Genomic DNA, 23,040 nt, shown 5'->3' on the forward strand with positions numbered 1-23,040 from the left:
TTTGGTACTCGAAAAAAAAAAAAAATTGTAAAAGTACATTGTTTTGTAAAAATTGCCCTTACATACTACAAGTACCAATACATTTGAAAAGGCATACTACAGGCATTCATACCCTGTAGAACAAACAGATTTATTAAAAACCAAATTCCTGAACACAAACCACCACAAATGTAGTTTCTGTCAACTACAATACCTATCAAATATACACAAAAGTGTTGACTAGATCATTAATATCGAGACCTCTGGGTAATAAGGATCTGGAAATAAAACACAACCCTGTAGTACATAAATAAATCGATCAGCCACTATTTAGGTTATTAACAAGAATCCTCTGTATTAACTGAACACATTTTTTTCTTCTGTATTTTGTTGTTATTCTAGAATATACAGCACTCTGTTTTGCCATGAAGGAGTACAGGATAGCTAAAAGGTTGACGTCACATGCAGATCATCCTTCTGGATTATGTTTAGCTTAGTGTGACAGACACAGAATGATTCTTGGTGATAAATCTTTCTCTTCTGACCCGTGAGGACGCTGTGTAAAGGCAACAAAGTGCCCTGGACTAGATGGCCAGACAATTCATTCCCAGGGTTAGAAGGAAGTCAGTCATCTACACAGGGGGTGGAGCTACAATACACTAAATCATCAACCTAGAAGGGAAACGACGTGGCAGCCGCAGATTGGAGGAGTGGTTGCACTAGTTAACCAAGGGATCATGATTGATGGTACAAAAGGGGGTGTAGCAAAGTGATCTGTTTCTTTGTATGGTTATGCTGAACCGGAAGGAGAACCTGTGTTGTTATTGTGAGTGTTTTGTTAGTTTTGTTTGTCGCGTCTAAAGTATACTTGTTTGTTTTTATTAGATGGCTAACACGATCCGGAGCTGTTACCAAAGGCTAGCATTTACCGGGATATAACTTCACTATTGCCTCATGATTAACTGTATTTACACCACGAGCACTACCACACTCACTGTGGACTTGTGTTTGTGTTTTGTGTTGTGTGTGGGTGTTTAGGAATGGGACTATTGTTATGTCGGGACTAACCCGTGGATTAAAACAGAGCAATACACGTCTCTGTATTGCCTGTTAGCATTGTTATTGTTTCCTGTATTTGTGTCATCAGACCATTGGATTTACAAATAAACTATCATTGCACCTGGATTATCATTGTCTGTCTGTTCATTGATCACTGCTGCATTCATGCACCTGCACACTGTTAACCAGTTTGCCACATTTAGTTATACAGTTGTTGTTTTTTTTTTTTTTTTATTACATTATTACATTACACAATGCATAATTTATAAATTAAATTACTAGTTAATTTTTTTTTTCTTTTTTTAAACTGTACTGTACTGCTACAGAAATGGAAAACATAATGTAAATTCAAGCCTATGCATACTTTTAAAGAATCAATTGAATCAATTTTTAAAATCATTATAGTCATATATATATATATATATATATATATATATATATATATATATATATATATATATATATATATATATATATATATAATAATGGAATTGCGACGTTATATAGGTCTTATGTGACCATGGTTTCAGCACGAAGGCCACTTTGTGGATTCCGGTGGGAAAAACATGTACACCAGTCGTCCTTCCGTGAAACACCTAATGCGCTTTATGTTACATCAAGCTGTCTCTCTGAAATTAAGTGATGCGCGGTATCACGGTGTCTGGCTGCATGTGTAATTTCACAGTAAATGAGGGGCTGGCTGGTCGCGGTCAGGGAGCAGGTGTTGTGGTAAAATGAACAGAGGGTGTGCGACTCACCCCCTCCTCCAGAAGCTGTTGACTGACTGACTGATTACTGCCTGAGCAATTACTTTGAGTCACTTTCACCAGCAACAAAGCAGCACTAGCAGCGGCAGTACTGACGTAAACCTTGCAATGCACAGCGCATTACAGAACAAGGCATCGGGATAAACTGAAGAATAACAACACGGGGATGGGAAATGACTGCTTCGGAAGAGTGAGGATCTCGGTGAGGGGCATCACTATGGTTCAAGTGCTTTAATCTGAGGCCATGAAGAACAGTTACGCTCTGAAATGCAATGAATTCTGAAATAATTGTTATGACAAGAGCTGCTGCAGGGCGCCGCATTGCTTGGCCGCTTGTTGGTAGGATATTGTAATGATGCTTTTTTTGGGTGATTCTTCTGTTAGGTCTTTGGGGTGGGGGGTGCAAGGGAAAGGAATATTGTATGGAACTGGTATGTCAGGGCTGGATGCACGATCAGTTGAGTAGGTTGTATTAACAAAATAAAAGAAGAAATGTAGAGCTGTAGGCTACAATACATTTTAAAAACGTTGGTATTTTATTTAGGAAACCGATTTATTTATTTATTTTCTGGAAATTAGGACTCTATCTATCTATATAACTGAGATTAACTACAGATGCATTGTTGTAATTTTGGCCTAAATGGAGATTAATATTTAACGTTGTGGATTTGTAGCCAAAATGATTGTCAGTGTAAAAAATGTTAGAAACATGTGGTTTTTGTTTTTGTCTTTTTTTAAAGGTTCGTTGTGAACGTGCAAAAATAAAAGAAAAATGACTCATTTACAAGCTGGCTTGTCCCCCGAAACTCTGGAGAAAGCCAAGGTGGAGCTGAAAGAGAACCCAGACACTTTGCACCAGGACATTCAGGAGGTGAGGGATATGATCATCACACGTCCAGACATTGGCTTTCTCAGGACAGACGATGCCTTCATCCTGCGATTCCTCAGAGCGAGGAAATTTAACCATTTCGAGGCGTTCAGGTTACTCGCTCAGTATTTCGAATACCGCCAGCAGAATCTGGATATGTTTAAAAACTTCAAAGCAACAGACCCGGGCATTAAACACGCTCTGAAAGATGGCTTTCCAGGAGTGCTATCCAATCTGGACCACTATGGCAAGAAAATCTTGGTTCTCTTTGCTGCAAACTGGGACCAGAGCAGGTAATTTTGGTATCACATACACACACACACACACACACACACACACACACACACACACACACACACACATATATATATATATATATATATATATATATATATATATATATATATATATATATATATATATATATATATATATCATAAGCCTGTTGTTTTCTTTCAGTAATTACTTGATGTGTGTTGCCAATTTAAATGGACATGCATTGCTGACATCTTGTCCTGTGTATGGTGTACTTCACAGCCCAGATTGGTTTAATGCTTTATATCATTTCAAATACATACCATGTGATAATACTGGCATGATATGTTAAACTGCATCATCAATTTCACAGGCCATACTGCAGATAATTTAAGGAAACCACAAGTGGCTTATCATAGTTGTTAATGAATAGATAGAGACCTACTATCTGAACCCAGGTTGTGCTATCAGGCACAGTAACATCATACTGTCTATACATACAAATGTTATAACTACCACTCTGTATCCTTGGAGGTATGGGGGAGAATCATTTGAACAGCAATTTCTGTGTTCTTTAGAACCTCACAAATATAATCAGACAGTATATCAAATAATAGTATTAAATAATAACATGTATCTAATATTACTCCATTGTGAAACACTGTACCTGGAAAAAATGGAACCCAGGCCTGGTCATCCCCATTTTGTTTTACACAATTGACCGATATTGTCTATATCAGATAAGTCTTTCTGTGTTTTTTATTCAATGAATGGTGTAGGCCTAGATCTGTGTCTATTTACCTTTTTGTTCCCCTGTTTGAAAGCTTGAAATAATGAACTCAGGTTAATTAAGGAGTTGCTAGGTGCACCTTAGTTACTGATTATTATTGGCAGTGCTAAAACATTACCCGTTTGTTTTTCTTGTACAAAGGGATGGTGCAAAATTCCCACAGGGGCAAAAGCTTGCTGTACCATAGCACAGTTGAGAACTTACACTTACCAATGCCCCATATTACACTAAGTGTATTTAACACTATTGACCAGTAAATAGGCTTACTAGTAACAATATAAATATGAATAATAAAAATCAATATACACGACTATACAACATCAAGCTGTAATTTAAGGGGTTCTCAGTGGAATTACTGCCTTACACAATGGAATTACTTTTATTATCAAATGACTATTATTTAATACAACTATGATAATACATCCCATTTTAAAAGTATGAAGAAAATGAGTTAAAGTATGATGAGTAGAACCCATTTGGTTACCTTTACTTGACTGAGTACATTCCGAAACTGAGCTGCACATAAACTTACAATCCAGAGAAATGATAAAAAATACATCTTTAAAAAATAGCTTCCTCATACATATTTTAAATTGACCTTCCTTAACTCAATTTTAACATTAAAAGTTGCTTTATATGTTATATAATCAGGGTTCTTCCCAGGAATTCTGTACAGCTGGGTGGCAGAGTACTTTCAACAGAAAAATAAAATGGCCTTACCTTAAATATATAATAAGACAAATAATTTGAATAATAATAAGACATTGAATAATTGATAATAATCCATCCTAATTTGTACACAGGCTACACTGCTCCATTTACCCCCTGATCCTTTGCAATCTCTTTTTGTGTTGTGGCAGAGCTTGCACATCTTACCACCCGATTTCCTGCTGTATAAAAAAAAGCAATTTCCATTTTTTTTTTTCTCACATAACATCAAACCCACTATCACCACGCTGGCCCCTCTTGCGGTTCTTCAAATTCACTTTCTATAAGTTGCTCTTCGTTGACTATAAATCAGTCTGCTCTTTTTCATGTTCTGCATTATCTTTTTCATCATCCATTTTGGTTTGGTAATTTCCACATTTATTGTCCCTGTTTTTGCATTTCAGGCGCCGAAGTGCATCAAACCCCTTCAACTCTCTGATTGGTTAAATGTAGTGTTTTGTAATGTAATGTAATGTATTTAAGTTAGATACACTGGCAGATACCTTGTTATCACCGTATTATTACATGGTTGTGTATGCCCTGTGATTTAACATTGCTAAATATTATGCTACTGTAACAATATTCTTTTTTTGTTTTTTTTTATTATTTTAATATTTTATCTGCTCACAGGTATACATTTGTAGATATTTTGCGGGCCATCCTTTTATCTCTGGAAGCCATGATTGAAGATCCAGAGCTGCAGGTAAACGGATTTGTTTTGATCATAGACTGGAGCAACTTCACCTTCAAGCAAGCCTCAAAACTAACGCCAAGCATGCTGCGCCTAGCCATAGAAGGCCTTCAGGTACAATGTTTTATTATATATACTGTATAATTGCAATGAGACAAATATAAACTGTTGGATGTTTGATTTTTAGAACCATAGGGCCATATTCTCAAAGTGCTTATTCTAGTCTTTAATTAACTCCTATTTATTTTTAAAGATGAAGATTTAACAGTGATGTACAAAACTGAGGAACAAACTTGAGAGTGTTTAAGAGACCTTCAATTACATTACTTTCATGTTTGACATTAGTTTTGTAAAGTCAATAGGTGTTTTAAAAAAATAGGAGCTAAAGGTTGGAGTTAATACTTTTAAAATATGGTTTGTAAATTAGTTTTCAGCTCTTTAGCAGACTGGCCCATTTTCCTAGATTCATGAAACAGAGGCCATGTGTACTATATATATTATACTAGTTAAATGTAACCGGCCTAGTCGGGCCTTTGGTGCTTCATAACTACCAGTCAAACTGCGATCTCTACCGGCACAGAGTCGTCGGATCATGGTTAATGTCGAACCCTGCTTTAGATCAATTGAAAGGACCACAGTGTATTAAATGTAACAACCATCTTTGGAACTGCAGATACAGTATTATTCCTCCATTGTATGGGAACAAAATACATGTCTATATTAATTGGGGTCACATAGCCAAGGGACCTGCACTTTGTATTGAGGTTGTTTAACTGTCTGTCCGGTTATATGTTCGTCACACTTCATGTTACTGATAACTGTAGTTTTTCCATAGAACTAGTGTTAAAGCCAGTTTGTCATGCAGTGTTAAAGAAGTACAATCCTACTGAGCAGAACTGTAGTCAAGACTGATTATTTTCCATGATGTCCTGCGGGCACGGTGCAGGCTGGCAGGAATCACACAACAGATGAGATGTGTATAAGAGCTTTTGCAAGCATTTATTTTTTGGATTGTTTAGCACAAAACAAAACTTAGCAACCAGCCTCCTGGCTTCTCCTAATAAGTACACTATTCTAGTCTATAGCTTGCTCACTGGGTCCAAATAAGAGAGTCCCTACTGTCTTGTTACAGTTCCCAAGAATGATGTCCTTTGTTTCTACACAGCTCCGTCCAGCTGTTGCTGGTGATATATACTCTCTCTCCATACTGGTCTGACACATATGACTGGCAGGAATTACATAAATGCCATCTATTGCACATTTTTACTTGTATACCAGCCTAGCTTGGAATACTCGCATGGAGTCTGGTCCCTTCAAAACACAAACACTCAACTAAGACATTTTACACAGATGGGAGAAGGGAAGTCTGGTTATGTGCGGGGGAACTATACAGATGCAAATACTGTCACCGAAATCATGTGTCACCACAATTAGAGACAGAGTACTACCACAAAAGCGTATTGCGATCATTTAGCTATATTTTGCCCTAAAAATGTAGATTTAATTTTTATGACTACAAAACTGTGAAATTAATTCATTCGAATTATAGTATAAAACCATCTTAACGGCTCCAAAAAATGTTCTAATATTTAACAGCCTTTCAGCAATCTTAAAGGAAATGAGATTACAGTAAATATGGTGTGGAAGAGTTACACAGAGGGAAGGTGTATCAACTGTGCAGTTAAACTTAGACTGGTGATAATGTAAACACATCCCTACAACCATCTCAGTGCAGAGAGCAGGCTGTACCAAGTGCAAACAAAACAGAGGGAGGAACACACAGCTGAATGTGAAGACTCGACTAGCGTATTCATTATTTGTTTTTTGTCTTTTGAATACAAATGTGATGGCGATTAAAACATTGTGTAACTGACCAAAAGTATATTAGTGTAGTAGTTATAGATATAGTTATAATATGTATGCCTTCACTTCATCATTTTTGTTTGTGTTCTATAGGCAGTGGGTCAATAGGATTGTGTGCTCTGTGGGAATAGGGAATGTGGATTGATATCCCTAAATTGAGGAAGATTTCGAGGTATGATGAACAATGGATTTTAACAAAAAAAAAAGAAAAAAATCTGTGAATTCATTTTTATCCCATTTGGAAATCTCAACTATTGTATGAACTACATGGGTATGGAATTCAGAACCATGCCTCATTGTATGGCCAGTATTTTGGGATGCATGATGTTTCTGATTCCTACATCTGTTTTGATATTAGCGTTTATGAGTTTTAATAAGACTGAAACTGGGGGATTAGTCCTTATGAGAGTAAATATTCTTGCAGTACTTGGGAACCACAAGGTCCCTGGTCCAGTCAATATCCAGCCTTCCCTTGTTATTTTCACACAAATAATTAAAAACAGTATAAGGATATTTGTAATATGTGAAGTTATTAACCTGGTAAGCCCAACTGTGACCAACATCTTTTTTCACTTAGTGACACATACAGTGTGGTGTGCCCTAAGTTAAAAATACGTTATTAAAGTGGCACAAAGAAATAGCCCATTTATTCATAGGAAGTAATATGGATGAGGGTACCCTTTGTATGCAAATAATTATTCCCTCATAATGTTTTCGGAGCCATTAACAGACAGGATTTATCCTTCAAATACAGCTTCATAAATAATTTATTTTGCTGTCATTTACACTTCTCATTTAATCTGGAGTTATCTTTATAAATGTGTCTCGTTCATATTCGCCTCTTAGAAAATGAGTTTGTCAGCATACAGTGAAGGACAAATGGAAATGATTACTTTGTTAATTGCTTTCCACTGATAAGTATGATAATATCTTGGGGAGTTGGGGAGCTGAGTAATCCATTTGGCCAAAACATGGAGGAGGCCCTTATAAAAGTTTCACCGAGTAAAAGAGCAAAGTGTAATGATGCATAATGAAAGCATGGTAAAGCATAGATAGGCACTGTAAAGCCCAGAGGGATATGGTGAAGTATATTTAAAAAAAAATATATTGCAAACTATGGTAAAAATGTTGTATAACCATGGGAAAAGCATGGAAAACTGCACAATTTCCATTCAAAATAAATTGTAGTAAACTTTATTGGGGAGGGCTAATCTAAAGTGCTGGGCCTTCAAGTGATGTGCCAAGATTAAGAAAATGTATTAAAAATGTACATTTAAAATACAAAATGATATAGGGTTAATGAAAATGGAAGCTAATTAGGGTTTTCTAGGGATTGTCTGGGCCCTCTATGAATTAAGCATTGTACATTTTAGAGTGTATGCCAAGAAATTAGTTTGACAATTGAATTATCTTGATGTACGAAGACATGTTTGGCTCCCATGGCTAGTCTTGCAATGATGATTTATCTGTCTCAGTGTCCATCTTCAGCTCTCGAGCTTTACTATGGTAACATCCAAATTTCCCACTGTGTGGGAGGTGATATGGCACAAAGCAAGCGGTGCCTCTAATGCATTATTGATATGCAGTCCTGCGGAAGATACTGTTCTGAATCTGGCATGAGGAGATTAAATGTCACCGTGGAAGCATATGCAAATCACGTGACCTTTAATCGTTTTTGCAACTGAAAAAAAACCCTCTTTACAGCAACAAGGGCAATCAGATAACTCTTCATACGGTTTTTGTTCTAAGAGGCTTTTGCGTTTGACACTGTCAGCCGTTGCCAACGCTCTATGAATATTAATATTGCTAATGATAACTATCACTCAGCGAATCGGACATGCAAGATATATAGTTTTGCAACTCACCCCAGGCAGTATCTAATTCGAGTCTCAGCTGCAGATTGTTGCCCATAGCCAAACTGTGTGGGACTTGCTTGTGGAAACCAAAGTGTTTTCATTTCATGCTGCTCTGCTATTTTCAATTGATGGTGCAGCTGGTGTATCGTGTTGAACAAAATAACACATCACATTGGGACTGAAAGTACTTTTTTTTTTTCTGTTATTCCGTGTATTTTTATTAATTTACATATACATACCCTTTGCCATAACTGAGTTAATTCACCAGATTTTTAACTAGCATTTGGTAAGACGAATGAGTGTTCAACACATTTACAAGAGGCATCATTGCTATGTGGGTATAGTGTATCAAACAGTATTACAGTAACACTTAATACGTTGGGAAATAACATTGTTGCAAATAGAGGATATGTAAACTTTTGACATAACTATATATATATATATATATATATATATATATATATATATATATATATATATATATATATATATATATATATATATACACACACATACACACACACACACACAGTACTGAGAAAAAGTTTATGAACCTTAATGATAATTATGGAAATTCCATAGTTTTACCATGATAGCCTTCTTGAATCAAAACCAGTCTTTTCTTAAATATCCAGTGGGGTTTATATTAACCAATTCCATGTCTTTTGAAACAAAATTATGTATGACTTAGACAAACAATGAGTAACTAAGATTCAGGGTATGTGAAAAAGTAAGTGAACCCCTGGTTTTATCAGCTCAATTAATGGGCTATTTAGAATCAGGTGTTTAAATAATTAGGCAGATCTTCATGGGTGAGTTTGGGAGGCCCCACCCTATATAAAGATCAGAAACTTTGTGAGTTTGGTCTTCACCATACAGGTGTGTGGAAACACGTCATGTCACGATCAAAAGAAATCTCTGAGGCCTCATAAAAACAGTTATTGATGATCATCAGTCTAGAAAGGGTTACAAAATTATTTCTTAGGATTTGGGGCTCCACCAATCCACTGTCAGACAGATAGTCTACAAATGGAGAAAGTGCAAGACCACAGTCACTCTACCCAGGAGCGGTCATCCTACCAAAATCTTTCCGAGAACAAACCAGAAAATCATCAAGGAAGTCACAAAAAACCCTAGAGTAGCATCTCGCCTTGGCTAATGTGAGTGTTCATGACTCAACTGTCAGAAAAAGACTGAACAAGAATAGCGTTTATGGAAGGACAGCCAGGAGGAAACCACTGCTCTCTAAAAAGAACATTGCTGCCTGTCTGAAGTTCGCCAAAGAGCACATAGATATCTACAAGACTTCTGGAACAATGTTCTCTGGACAGACGAGTCAAAGGTAGAACATTTTGTCCTCAGTGAGAACCATTATGTTTAGCGAAAACCAAATACTGCGTTCGTATAGATGAACCTCATCCATCAAGCATGCTGGTGGGAGTGTGATGGTTTGGGGCTGCTTTGCTGCTTCAGGACCTGGACGGCCTGCATCATTGACACAACCATGAATTCTGCATTGTATCAGAAGATTCTAGAGGAGAATGTCAAGCCATCTGTCCGTGAGCTGAAGCTGAACTGAAAGTGGGTCATGCAACAAGACAATGATCCTAAACATACAAGCAGATCTACAAAAGAATGGCTGCAAAAGAAGACATTCTGCGTTTTAGAATGGCTTAGTCAAAGTCTGGACCTAAACCCCATTGAAATGTTGTGGCAGGATCTGAAGCAAGCTGTCCATGCAAGGAAGCCCTCAAATGTCACCAAGTTGAAGCAGTTCTGTAAGAGGGAATGGGACAAAATTCCTCAAAACCGATTTGAGAGACTGACCAGCAATTACAGGAAATGCTTAGTTGAAGTCATTGCTGCTCAATGGGGTGCCACCAGTTACTGAATCTAAAGGTTCACATACTTTTTCACACATGGATATTGAAAGTTAAATCATTTGTGGATAAATAAATGTTGAAAAAGTATCATGTTTTTATGTCATTTGTTTAATGAGGTTATCTTTATCAATTATTAGGACTTAGATTAAGATCTAATAACATTTTAGGTTTGAAATATGTGAAATATGTGAAAATCCTAAGGGGTTCACAAACTTTTTCTCAGCATATATATATATATATATATATATATGTATATATATATATATATATATATGTGTGTGTGTGTGTGTGTGTGTGTGTGTGTGTAAATAAGAAGAAAAGTAGCAAAAAGTAGTAAAATAAGAAGAAAAACTGAAAACCCACTACTACAACGTTTCGATTTCCGCGTTCTTTCACTACTACATTCAGATAGCATCATAGAAATAGCTAGGTAGACTCATGTTGTTTATGATTGCTAATGATATTTTTTTACCCATGTGTTATTTTAAATAGTCTGTTTATTAAAACAGAAAAAACGCTTTAGTTGCACAATTTTTAAGATGTAGGAAGGTGTTTATTACAGGACTATATTTTTTCTAAGTACTTCTGTATAAACATAAAGAATACTAGGATACATTTTCTTGCAATAATTTGTTCTATTACCGTGGACTCATAAAATAAATATTTGTATTTATATTGTACAGATCGACCAAAAATAAAATTGAATTAAAACAATCGAGGTATGGTAATTGATCAATTTGCACTGAAAGATGGATCTCCTTTTCCCCTTTAGTTTCTCAACCTACTTGATTATCTTTCATATATTTCTACATTTCTACAAAAATAATACATGATTAAAACGCTATCATTAGGTTTTGTCATATTAGAGTGATAACGTTTTTAAAAACACTTTGCTTTTATAAACCAACTCTTCTGTTTAAAAGCATTTGAGTCAATGTGCTGAAGCTGTCACATGTTGCAAGAGTGGCCAGAGCTGGCAGTGTCATAAATGCTGATTAAAGGATTAAGGGATCATCTGCAAATTATAATTAGAAAAATGGAAAGGGAGAGGTAACTGAGAAAGTAAAATGTGCATTTAAGGGGCAGTGCATGTTACTTAAATATCGTTGACTTTTAATTAAACATGGTGGTAGACTGTAGGGATATGAATTTTAAATGTTTAAATGTATAAACTTTAAAGAAGCGGTCAAATGTTTCATAATATTCTAGACGAATAACTGGTCACGTGACACATTTCACAAAACTCATATTCATTTTAGTAATTTATCATATGCAGCAGTCTGTGGCATATCCGACTGCTGTGGTGCCACACTAAGGGCGGATATTACAAAAAGGAAGGGGTTTGGCAATTGCCTCCAAGTAGTTTTTCTAATTGGTGCAACGGAGAGATTGACACTGGGGCGTGTTTTGTCTTCGGTTTATCTGGTTGTTCAGTTGCGCAGTCTGTGTTCATGCTGTAGTAGGTGTGGTAAGAGAGTTAATGGCAAGTATTTGTTACATTTTTTAATAAAATGGCATCTTTAAACAAAGGAGCGAGGCAAATCAATGTTTGGAAGTATTTTGAGGAACCGGACGATTAAACAGTGGTATGTAAATTATGCCAAACACAACACAAAAGAAAATTAAACCTGTTTCATTAATCCTAATAATTTTTCAAAATATGAATAATACGGTATTACAGTTTGTTTTTAAGACAAGTGGCCATTGAATTTCCAGACTTAGCTTTGTAGAAGTTGATTTCGAGATGTATTGAAATTTGTTGAGCCATACTGTGCCGACGTGTAAAACAATAACAGCAAGGTTGGAAAAACTTAAAGAAAATTGTGCTGCAGCTGCTTATACAAATGTTTCACAGGGAGAAAAAGTTGTGATTACCACAGACTTGTAAACCCCATTCCCTGAACTTCCCATAGGCGGATGGCTTTTTTCACTTGAAACTGTTCTATATGATTTTGTACCAAACAGCCGTTTATGTTTCGTATAGTTTTTATTTGTATGTTGGAACTACTGCACTAAAGTAAAGGACCCCTGAGACATTTCAAATAGGTATTTATTTATTTATTTATTACATTTATATAGCACCTTCTGTACCGAAGTATCACAACACACTACATAAATACATAAAAATACAATAAAATACAAAATATACAAATAATAATAATCAAATATTCATTAAAAGCTAGCAATTATGTTGCATTAAAACCACTAAGATAAAAATGCCATTTAAAATAAAAAAAATGTGTTTTAAGTTTAGACTTAAAAATACCCACGGACCCAGCTTCCCTGACTCATGGAGATAGTGCATTCCATATTTTAGGGGCTATAAAAGAAAAAGCCCTCCCTCTCGTATTGATTTTATTGACCCAGGGAACAACGAGCAGTCACACTTCTTGTGATGTAAGAGTGTGATCTGGGAGATACGTGGTCAGTAACTCCTGCAAATAGCTAGATGCTGCTAGGTAGGCCAGGCATCTCTTCTTAACAGTTTAATGTAAAGCTTGTGTGAATACGTGAATTTGAATATCTTACGTTATTTAGTAATACTTGACCATACACAATTAACTTTACAAGAAGGCAAACATTGTATTTATTACTTAATATATTACTTGATTGTTTGCGAGATTGGCATTTAAAAATAGGACTTGTGGCAATGTTTGGGAGGTTTATGTACACTTGTATGTAGAGGAGAGTGGCGCTGGATTAGAGTAGTCAGAGATTGTAATGCTCAAGTTCTCAAGCAATATATTTCTTGAAAATTCCACGCCTACTGTCAAAGTAATTTTTGAGGCAGACATTTTAATATCACAGTACGCTTTCCAATTCCAAAATCTTGTGCTATTTTATCCATGGTAAGTACCTTTTCCAGCTCCACTGACAACTTGAATTTTGTTTGATTGAAGAGGACATTTAGATATAAACATTTCAATATATGCTTTGGTGAGTACTTTTTAAATTTATTTATTTATTTTTTATTTTATTTTGTAGTTAACTCTTTACGATGTTGAAATGTTATTTGCTTACTTACGGTTTCTTTGCTTAGAAAATACTAACCAGGACTGTCAGTATACAACAGAGTGTAAAATAAAGACTGTGTGTGTGTGTGTGTATGTAGATATGGTTTAATTGTTTAAACACTGAAACTGCGTTCATACAAATGTACCAAAATGCACATCCCTAGTACATTGGAGACTGAAGTTCTCTCTACAGGATTTACCCACAGAGCAGGGGTAGCACAATCAGTGGCACTGTGTGTTTCCCCATGTTGCCCTGCAAAGCATGCCTCAAACGTGCCCAGAGATCAATCCACTTAAGGGATGAGAGAATGTTTCTGTTTCAAAATAGATTCACGAATTGGGAACTGTTTATAAGAGCTGTGCCATTTGTGCCAGTTTGTGTGGTGGTTTTGTGAAGAGCCCTGCGATGGACTGGCATCCCATCCAGGGTGTAGTCCTGCCCTGTGTGTCTGCTGGGTTAGGCTCCGGCTCACCGCGACCCTGTAAAGGATTAAGCGGTTAATGATAATGGATGAATGATTGGATGGTTTTGTGAAGACCTAAGAAGTTAAAAAGGCTTATGCCTAACCCACTGCACCCCCTAGCACCCCCTCACTTTCCTTGTTGTTATCTTTACCATGTCTCCATTAAAACTTTTGAGCTGCAAATGCACTTCAGTTGCAATAATTCTGACTGAATGTGTCACTCAGAATGTCTGCATGAAAAATCTAAAATATTTACACTTCACTACTAACTGAGTTTGTAACCATTAAAGCATTTCACTGTTTAAATTAATAAAATGTGTACATGACTATTATTAGTAATTAGCTACCATTTAAATCACAACTTATAATTAAATGGCCTACATTGCATTTGTAAGTGCTCTCTGCCTGCCTCTAATTGTTTTTAGAGTGGTTCCTCTAGCGCCCTTTGTGCAAAGACAAACCGTGTGCCACACAAATAATGTGTGAGGAGCAACTCTTAAATGTATTAGAGGTAGTCGGCCAGCACATAAAACAGGTGCAGCATAGTACTGCCAGTTCAACGGATCCAGACCCTCATCTCTGCTTTCTTCCTTAAAAAAAAAAAAAAACAAAAAAAACACGTTTTTGATGTAAAAAACAACCATGGGCTAGACACCGTGCAGAGTGCTGCATTGTTTTTGTCAATAGAACAACTACAGTCAATGGATGGTCGACCATTTTGTTTTTTTTACCTTCTAGCTTCCATTGCAGCCTGCATGTGTTCTTTAGATTTCATAACAAAAGCTATCCCTTCAAGCACATTCTTCCTTGCTATAAAGTTATGTGCTTAAGTGCTGTTTCATCATACGATTAGACTGAAACAACACATGGCTGTGGGACCACTATGGGCAGCTAGGATTTTCCATTGGGCGTTCAAACATTTTTAGTGGAATATCGCTTAATTGTTTCATGGAATTTGGTGAACTATTCTGCAGCTCCACAGTATACCATAGAATCCATTAATCACTTGATAGACTTCCTCATGAAACATAAGCATGTGTGCAGTCTTGGCCAGCTGACCACATTCTATAATCCCGTTGTCAGATCTGCTGTCTTGCCCATTATTACTGAATGTAACTTGTAACATGGAGGTGCAGCTTTAATAGATAACAGAATAAATGTCAGGTGTGACATTAGCATATGAAAGTTAACCTGTCACACAAGGAAAAGCCTTTTTACTCAAAATGATGTCTACTTTTTTCCACTTTCTGTTCAACCTTTGTATGCCATACCAGCCAAACAGATAATATTATAATGGGTATGTCAGTGAGGTTTCCTGAATTATGAGAACACAACCTGTAAAACCTGTAGCTGCAGACCCAGATGTGTTCTGCCCAACGCATGCTTGGTTAACCAAGATTGGGGTTACAGTGCCACATTGTTGGGTATGTTATCTAGATAAATTAGTAGCTTTCTTTTCTAATTAGCAATTTACTTACTAGATGGTGGGGGTCTGTATCGCTTATTATCCCCTGTCATATGCCATTCCTTCTTTTAAACAAAAAAATAACACACCCCTTTTAAGGTTCGTAGCCTGGAATGTGGCAATGTTACTGCTAAGATAGCTGGCCTACACACACACGCGCCACCCACCCTTCTTAATGGGACCACACCAAAAGACTGAGCATTACACAGGGATATAGTGGAGGCATCTGTATGATGTACATATAGAGAGAGAACCGTATATCCAATTGTAATGAAACTTGGGGTATTCTTTTATTGAATATTTAAAAATCAAGGAGTATATGGAGGCGCCCTGTCTGTCTGTATGTCACATTCACATTTGTACACATAGCTGCAGAAACTGCTGATCCATTAGAGATGAAACGTGTATGTAAAAATGCAATACCAGAGTGCTCGATTTTTAATAAAAGATCTGATTAAGAACACACTTGACTGGGGGAGAGGAGCCTTCGAACATTTTACCCTACTTGACATCCCTTTGCAACGTGATCATTTACCTGTGCGAACATACAGTGAAAAGGAAACATAAAACAAGAACATAATAAATACATGTGCAAATAAAACATATATCTAATAGTTGGATTTGAATTGCAGGGTGCATTTTGCATGTCGTGTTCATAAATTTCAAGAATAAGTCTCTTTCTTAATCCCCCCCCCCCCCCCCCCCCCCCTTAGGAACAGAGACTCATGTGAATGTCACAGTAGGGGGCAGAAGATGCATAGTGGCAAGTCAGATTTGACACTTGTTGGCTTAAACTCACACATCTCTTTAGTATTTTATTTACCAATACTTTCTTTTATATATAATATAACATAGTTATGGGCTGAGTGAAGCTTTTATGATAGTATAATAACATCTCAGTCTACAATCTGTCACAGAACAGTAGCCTTTCATATGAAACCAATCACAGAAACCCAGCAGGTAAAGGCTTACACTGATACTGGATATGTAATAAATGGAACAACACACAGAAAAGACTAGCATGTGTATAAAATAGGATTTCTTTCTTAGATTAAGCCTTCATTTATGCTCTTTGTAGCCAACAGACAAGTCTTTTTTTTATCCCAAAAGCTAACAGTTTTTCCTTTTTCATTTCTCACAGGATAGCTTCCCTGCTCGATTCGGGGGAATTCATTTTGTTAATCAGCCCTGGTACATCCACGCTCTCTACACCGTCATACGGCCTTTTCTAAAGGAAAAGATAAGGAAAAGGGTAAGAAAAAAGCATGACTAACTTTATGAAATTCACGCAGGTGCACAGCTAACAGCATTTTTTTAAAGAAACCATCCAGGATATTGGAAGAGCAGGTGAAGCACATTTAAATCTGTAAGGAAGAAAAAATACTTCACAGGATTCAGGACAGCGTGTACTCTTGAAACTGGCTCATCTGTCAGTGCAGAGGCTGCATTGACTAACCTGTCCATCAAGTATCTATAAAGCCTCCTGGATGTCCTTGGAATGATAGTGTTTGTGCAAAACCACCACCAGAAAATGTACATACAGTTTACACACACAGAAGTTTGCAATGTGTCGTGACAACCCACAGATGTACTACAGTAGCCCAAATTGTGGAAACCTTCGCCCACTGGGAACTACTTGGTCCTACCCACTATCAAGGCCAGCCAGTGTAAAAAAAACAAAAACAAAAATATTTTGGGGAAAAAAACTCTCAAGAGCATAAATAGAAACAGAAAAGTAGTAAAAGTTGTAATATTGAGCTATTTACTTTTAGAAATTGACTATCCAGTTACCAGTATAGTCTTTACTGGATCGTTATTAGTATTTATGAGAGAAGGGGGAGTAAGGATTAAATGACTGATGGTAATTGGAAACACAGCATGACCTTCTACTATTAACATTATAAAAAGCCAATAAATAGATAACAGGCAAGGGTTTACAATTTCAATGCAGTCATTCTGTCTTAGCAGCTGTTAACTTTAATTATAGATATTTATCGAAAAGTATCCATCTGTTTTGATTTTAGGCAATTACTAATAGACGTGAATAACTGACCAAGCTTGTAGCAACTACTGTACAACAAAATCTGCACAGTATGATCTGCTTGTTTTTTTGGTTATTATTTTTTAAAACTGTTTGATATAAATGCACCCTCTCAGCATAGGTGGTGAGTGGCATTTTCTTTAAAATTATATTATATTTAGCTAGATTTGTACCTGTTTTTTTTAATGATTACTATAGCAAATAGTACTTCAGAACCAGCCTAGTGTAAACAAATAAAAGAGTCAATGCAGAAAAAAAAAACCTTGGGAAATTATTTAGAAAAATCCCTTTTTAATTCGTTATGTGCATTTTTAGAATGTTTTAGCATTGTGTTATTGCAGATGCTAAAATAGTACAGTTAATAACAGGACGAAGGCAACCCACACTATAACCTGTAAATGGGATCTTCACTGTTACTGATTATTATTGTTCATACCTTGTTTTCTTTCTACTGGCTTGGCAGATATTTATGCATGGCAACAATCTGAACAGCTTGCACCAGCTTATTCACCCTGAGATCCTGCCTTCTGAATTTGGAGGGATGCTGCCACCGTATAACATGGGCACCTGGGCTCGAACGCTTCTGGACCACGAGTATGACGACGATCCTGAATACAACCCAGAATCTTACAACCTGGCAGTGGAAGAGCTGGAAAATGATTTATCGCCAAAAGCCATGAAGAGGTACATTTTTTCTTTTCATAAATTTATAATTGAAATAAGTAGCATATCAAATATATTCTTGCTGAGGAGTAAGGTCATAATAGAGTGTGCTCTTTAGACCAAAGACAATGCTCTTAATAATGGTCTTTATTATAAACTTGTCGTCATTTTTTTTTTTTTTTTGACAAAGTATTCTTAATTTTGTCATTATAAAAAGTTACTGTACCATTTGCAAATATTTTAAAAAGTAACACATTATATAGACAATTGTATGTCTAATTAGTCATAAGCATCCTGTATTATGAATGTTGTAGAGATTTGTCAAATGAAAATGTAACACTCCTAAAACTAAAGTAAAAGTGACATGCAGGGTCTTGATTTTCTAGATGTCTGTATCAGTTTCTATAGACTTGCATGCGGGCATCTTATCAAGCCTGTTAGGTTAATGTAGCTTTTGAAGTTAAATCTATATACATTATATTTTGTATGGCGTGCATGTTTAAGTTGTAATTTTAACTGCTGGATTATGGTGTTTCAGTGTACAAAGATCTTCATATTCAATTTACTAGTTGAAAGATGACAGAACAAATATAAAGTTAGACATACTATAAAGTCAACTTGAAAAGTCACTGTCATGCCTGGTATACCTGTTATAAAACTAAAGCTAGAGCCTTTTTCAATTACTATATTATATTTAAGCCTTCTAGAAGTCCTCACACCAGTTAAAATAAAATGTGCCCGAAAAGATTGTGACTAGTAGTAAAACAAATAGGAGAATATATTTAAACTTTTTCACATCGCTTTTTATTTGTTTAAATTTAAAAAGTGTGAAATCATGTAAACTAATTTATTTCCACAGCGATCTTCAAGAAATGAAATGCCCTGAAGAATAAACTGTAGGATTGCACAGTAGAAGGATGCACAAATCTGGTCAATGTCTTGAACGATCCTGGTCTAGTTAATTAAAACAGTTTTAACTCCTTCCAGGTCTTAATCAATACATTATTTAAAATCTGGAGGACTCAGGACCTTCAGGACCCCATTTACAACCCTGAATTCGATAATCCTTTTTCATTTCCTTACAGATCACAGTCAGTGGTGGAACCTGGAGTCTTAAAGCGTCCAGATAAGGAAAAAAGTGAAGAGGAAAACTTGCAGCCTTTACTTTCACTTAACTAACCACTTACATATGCAACGCTTGTCCCACAATTGGGGGGTACACATGGCATTCCTGAAGAAGCAACATAATGGAAATAAACAAGGGAAGATAATGAACGAGCACTGACAGCAGTTTTTGGTATGGATGCTGCAAAAATAATGTAGACCATGATTATTCTAAACATATGGGTGCTGCAAATGAATGAAGGAATCAATATTTTGTTGTTACGTGCCAATATAAAATTGTAAATACACTTGAGTTCTACACTTTTGATTTCTGAATCATTGTAACACTGTCCAGACTGAATTCGGAAATGTGTAATAGTTGTGAAATATCCTGTAAGAAATTGTTGGTTAAAAGAAACAGACACACACACACACACTAAGAGAAAAAAATGGTCAGGTCACTTTTTTGTTTCTAGTCTCTTTAATGATGGGTGCAACTTAAATAATAAGAAGGCTTGTACAAGTTGCACTTACAGTGATGGCATTGTCAAAATCATGTGGATCTTTTACCATTATCACATTTAGGACTCCAGTAAAATATCTGCTAGTAGAATATTGTGAAACTTCATACTGATGACTGCAGTATGTAAAGGTGTTTATTATCATTATGAATGTTGTACTGCTCCTTCACTGAAGTCTGTGTAGTTTAAACTAAACCCAAGTTTCCATGTCTTAAAGCAGACTTCCCTTTACGTTGAAAGCCATGCTATATTCAATTAGGTGTTGGCTGAATATTTATTGTTAAGAACCCGTATCACAATGGCAACTTTTAAAAACCAATAAGTTCACCTACAGTTATAATGAATGCCAGTTCTATATTGCTGCCCACATAAATAAATAGTTGTGTTCAGTAAAAAATCTTCTGTTTCCAAACCATACAAAAATCTAATATTTTTCAAATTTGTGATCCACAAATACCAGACCTTTAAAGAAAAAAAAATAGTAAACAACTCTCCTGTAGCCCCCCCACAGTCGTGGAAGTCTTTTTAACATTTTTTACAGGTAACATTTTGGAATATTAAAAAAGCATACCATTCTTTACATTATTTTGAAAAGTATTACCAACTTAAAAAAAAAAAAATCTAAAGGAGTCAAGGCATTATTTTGTGAATTTCAAACTTGCAACTGCATGACTTGTACGAGTATACAGTACATGGTATTCTCGGCTAGGGCTGTGGAAATACTCTTCAGAGTAATTACCTTTAAGAATTTGTTTTTGTAAGCAGTTATTAAATTAACAAGAAAAGTTGACTTTCCCTTAACTTTACAATTGAGTACCAATCAATGGCAATTAACATCTGCATTCAGTGATTTAAAAACAGCCTGAAAGCAAATTCTCCTTCCACATTAGGCATTGACATTCTTATATCCATACAGCTGTACCGAGGCTATAAACTGTATTTCTATGTCGAGATTCAATCTGTGTATCATTAAACCGTGATATTTCCTTGCCCAGTAATCTGCCTAATCCCACAGTTCACTGCAGAGATGATGTATTTCCAAGGACACGAGCAAAGATAAAACTTGAGTGCTTTTAGACAGTTTGATCATGACAGGTTGTATATTAAATCTCACTGTCACATCATTATTGCTTAGTACTCAATAACTGTGCAAACAAAGGCAACCCAAGGGAATGCTTTTGTTGTGTTGAGTTAATAACAGATTTTTTTCCGTTTCATTATCACCAACTTAAAACATCTTGAAGCGATGTTCTCGGGAAATCCATATCTGCACGCCCATAAATCTGTGGGTGAATCTATCCATAAATCCTCTTAAATTTATGAGTAATATTAAGGTGAAAATTCTATTCTGTATCTAGAGCTGGTGTCCTAATATTTTGAGTAGTATGTTTGCTACTGAGGGAGTCACTTTTTGTTGTCATAGTTTATGAGGGGGTAGATTTCGATCGAGCTTAGGGAATGAGCTTCACAACATTTAAGTGTGTTAGCATCAGATATTAAAACCAATAGTAAAATTATATTTTACTTTACAGGAATTAATGTACAGTACCTTGCATCTTATTTCAATGTAAGCCATTACAAGGAACTGCCTCTATCAATTTAGTTGTATTATTTTTTTGTGTTTTGTTTTTGTTTCCTTCTCACAGAAAAGGTTGTTCATATCCTATTTAGAGGATAACATAATTTACACATAATATTGTTTTAAGTGACCATTTTCATAGACATGTTCAAAAACACTATCCATATATATTTCTGTTTATCTGCCATTTTGTATTATTGTTCATAATTACTGATGTAAAAAAACAAAAAACAAAAGAAGCTGACCTAGTGGGATTACTGAATTATCAAGTCAATTATGGAATTCAAAAATGTAACCTTTACCACTGTGTGTGGTAACAATTAAGGTACACTGGATGTATAGTTGTGCTGTCTTACAAAATTATTGCGTATCACTATCTAAACAGATCAGTCACAGAATGTAGATAATTCAAAACTTTTTTTTTTTTTGGTACAGTACACGTGGCTCACAGTCAAAGTGACAAATAACTCTTATCAGCAGAACAGCAGCAATGAACTGTGCGCTACAGCCAGATGAGATGTTAGGTGATTTGTGTGGGCAGAATGTTAACTCAAAAGAACAAGATGTTATTTTCTAATGTGAACAGCAAACCGCAGCACTGCTTTTCAATTGTTTTAGTGCAGCTTTTGGTATAATTCAGTGCGTGACTAGCCTGCAAGCCTCAGCTCTTAAATGCCTATTAAATGTTACAAACACTGGCTCTAAAAACTGCTGTGAACTGTGGCGGTTATTAGTTCTAAAGAAAACTGGATAAACGTGCTGGAAATGTGAGCTCTAACTTTGTCATAGTGTTTAACGTTAAGACACAGATGGCATTTTTCATGCTTTAGGCTGCAAAGGTTACTATGTTGTATTAACATTGTGTTACACCGTATTTTTGTACAGTATTATTGTATTATTAAAACATGCTGTATTGACTGATCAAAAAAACATGAAATGAAGGTGTTTTCAATTATTCAGTGTTATGATGTAACTTGCTACCTTTAGACAATAACATTGATCTTTGGGTCTATTTCGAATGTTGTATTCCAAAGGCTTTATGATTAAAGACTTTGTATTTATTGATTGCACATCTGTCTGTTCCATCCATAATGTAGCAGTTTCATAAATACTTACTAGCAGTAAGTGGGTTGCTATTAGGAATGGCCATAGAGGTAGGCTGCTCCTTGTTTTGTGTTTTATAGTGACTGTACATTTTAGGGTATTAAAATTGTTTAAAATGTTTTATTTTAGCAGTGATATCATATACAATATATTGCTACAACCTCAACAGTATTATTGGTGCTTAAGTTGGGAGTTCATAAAAAAAAAAAAAATCAATAACAACAATGATTTGATCTTTCAGTTGTAGTATGGCCGGCCTATGGAAAAAGCCCACGACAACGCTTATATTGGAGAAGGCCATTGTTCTGCCCCGAGCAGTTAAAATAGCTGATGAATAATTCCAATTCTTGCCTGCCTGCATCTCTG

General features: G+C 35.8%; 1 protein-coding gene across 3 annotated transcripts; it reads left to right on the forward strand.

The window, feature by feature from the left end:
- Nucleotides 1–1,776: 1,776 nt before the first annotated feature.
- Nucleotides 1,777–22,621, forward strand: LOC121315795 (clavesin-2-like). 3 transcript variants are annotated; one of them, XM_041250209.1, is made up of 6 exons: nt 1,777–2,007; nt 2,546–2,966; nt 5,057–5,231; nt 16,804–16,914; nt 18,167–18,387; nt 19,452–22,621. In XM_041250209.1, the coding sequence occupies exons 2-6, from the start codon at nt 2,578–2,580 to the stop codon at nt 19,543–19,545; spliced, it is 990 nt and encodes a 329-aa protein (XP_041106143.1). In that variant the 5' UTR covers nt 1,777–2,007; nt 2,546–2,577; the 3' UTR covers nt 19,546–22,621. The 3 variants fall into 3 exon arrangements, with proteins under 3 accessions (XP_041106143.1, XP_041106142.1, XP_041106144.1); XM_041250208.1 differs by having other exon boundaries at nt 1,778–2,144; XM_041250210.1 differs by lacking the exon at nt 1,777–2,007 and adding an exon at nt 2,201–2,267.
- Nucleotides 22,622–23,040: the final 419 nt, after the last annotated feature.

The sequence above is a fragment of the Polyodon spathula genome, chromosome 5, assembly GCF_017654505.1.
Source record: "Polyodon spathula isolate WHYD16114869_AA chromosome 5, ASM1765450v1, whole genome shotgun sequence".
Taxonomy (NCBI): Eukaryota; Metazoa; Chordata; class Actinopteri; order Acipenseriformes; family Polyodontidae; genus Polyodon; species Polyodon spathula.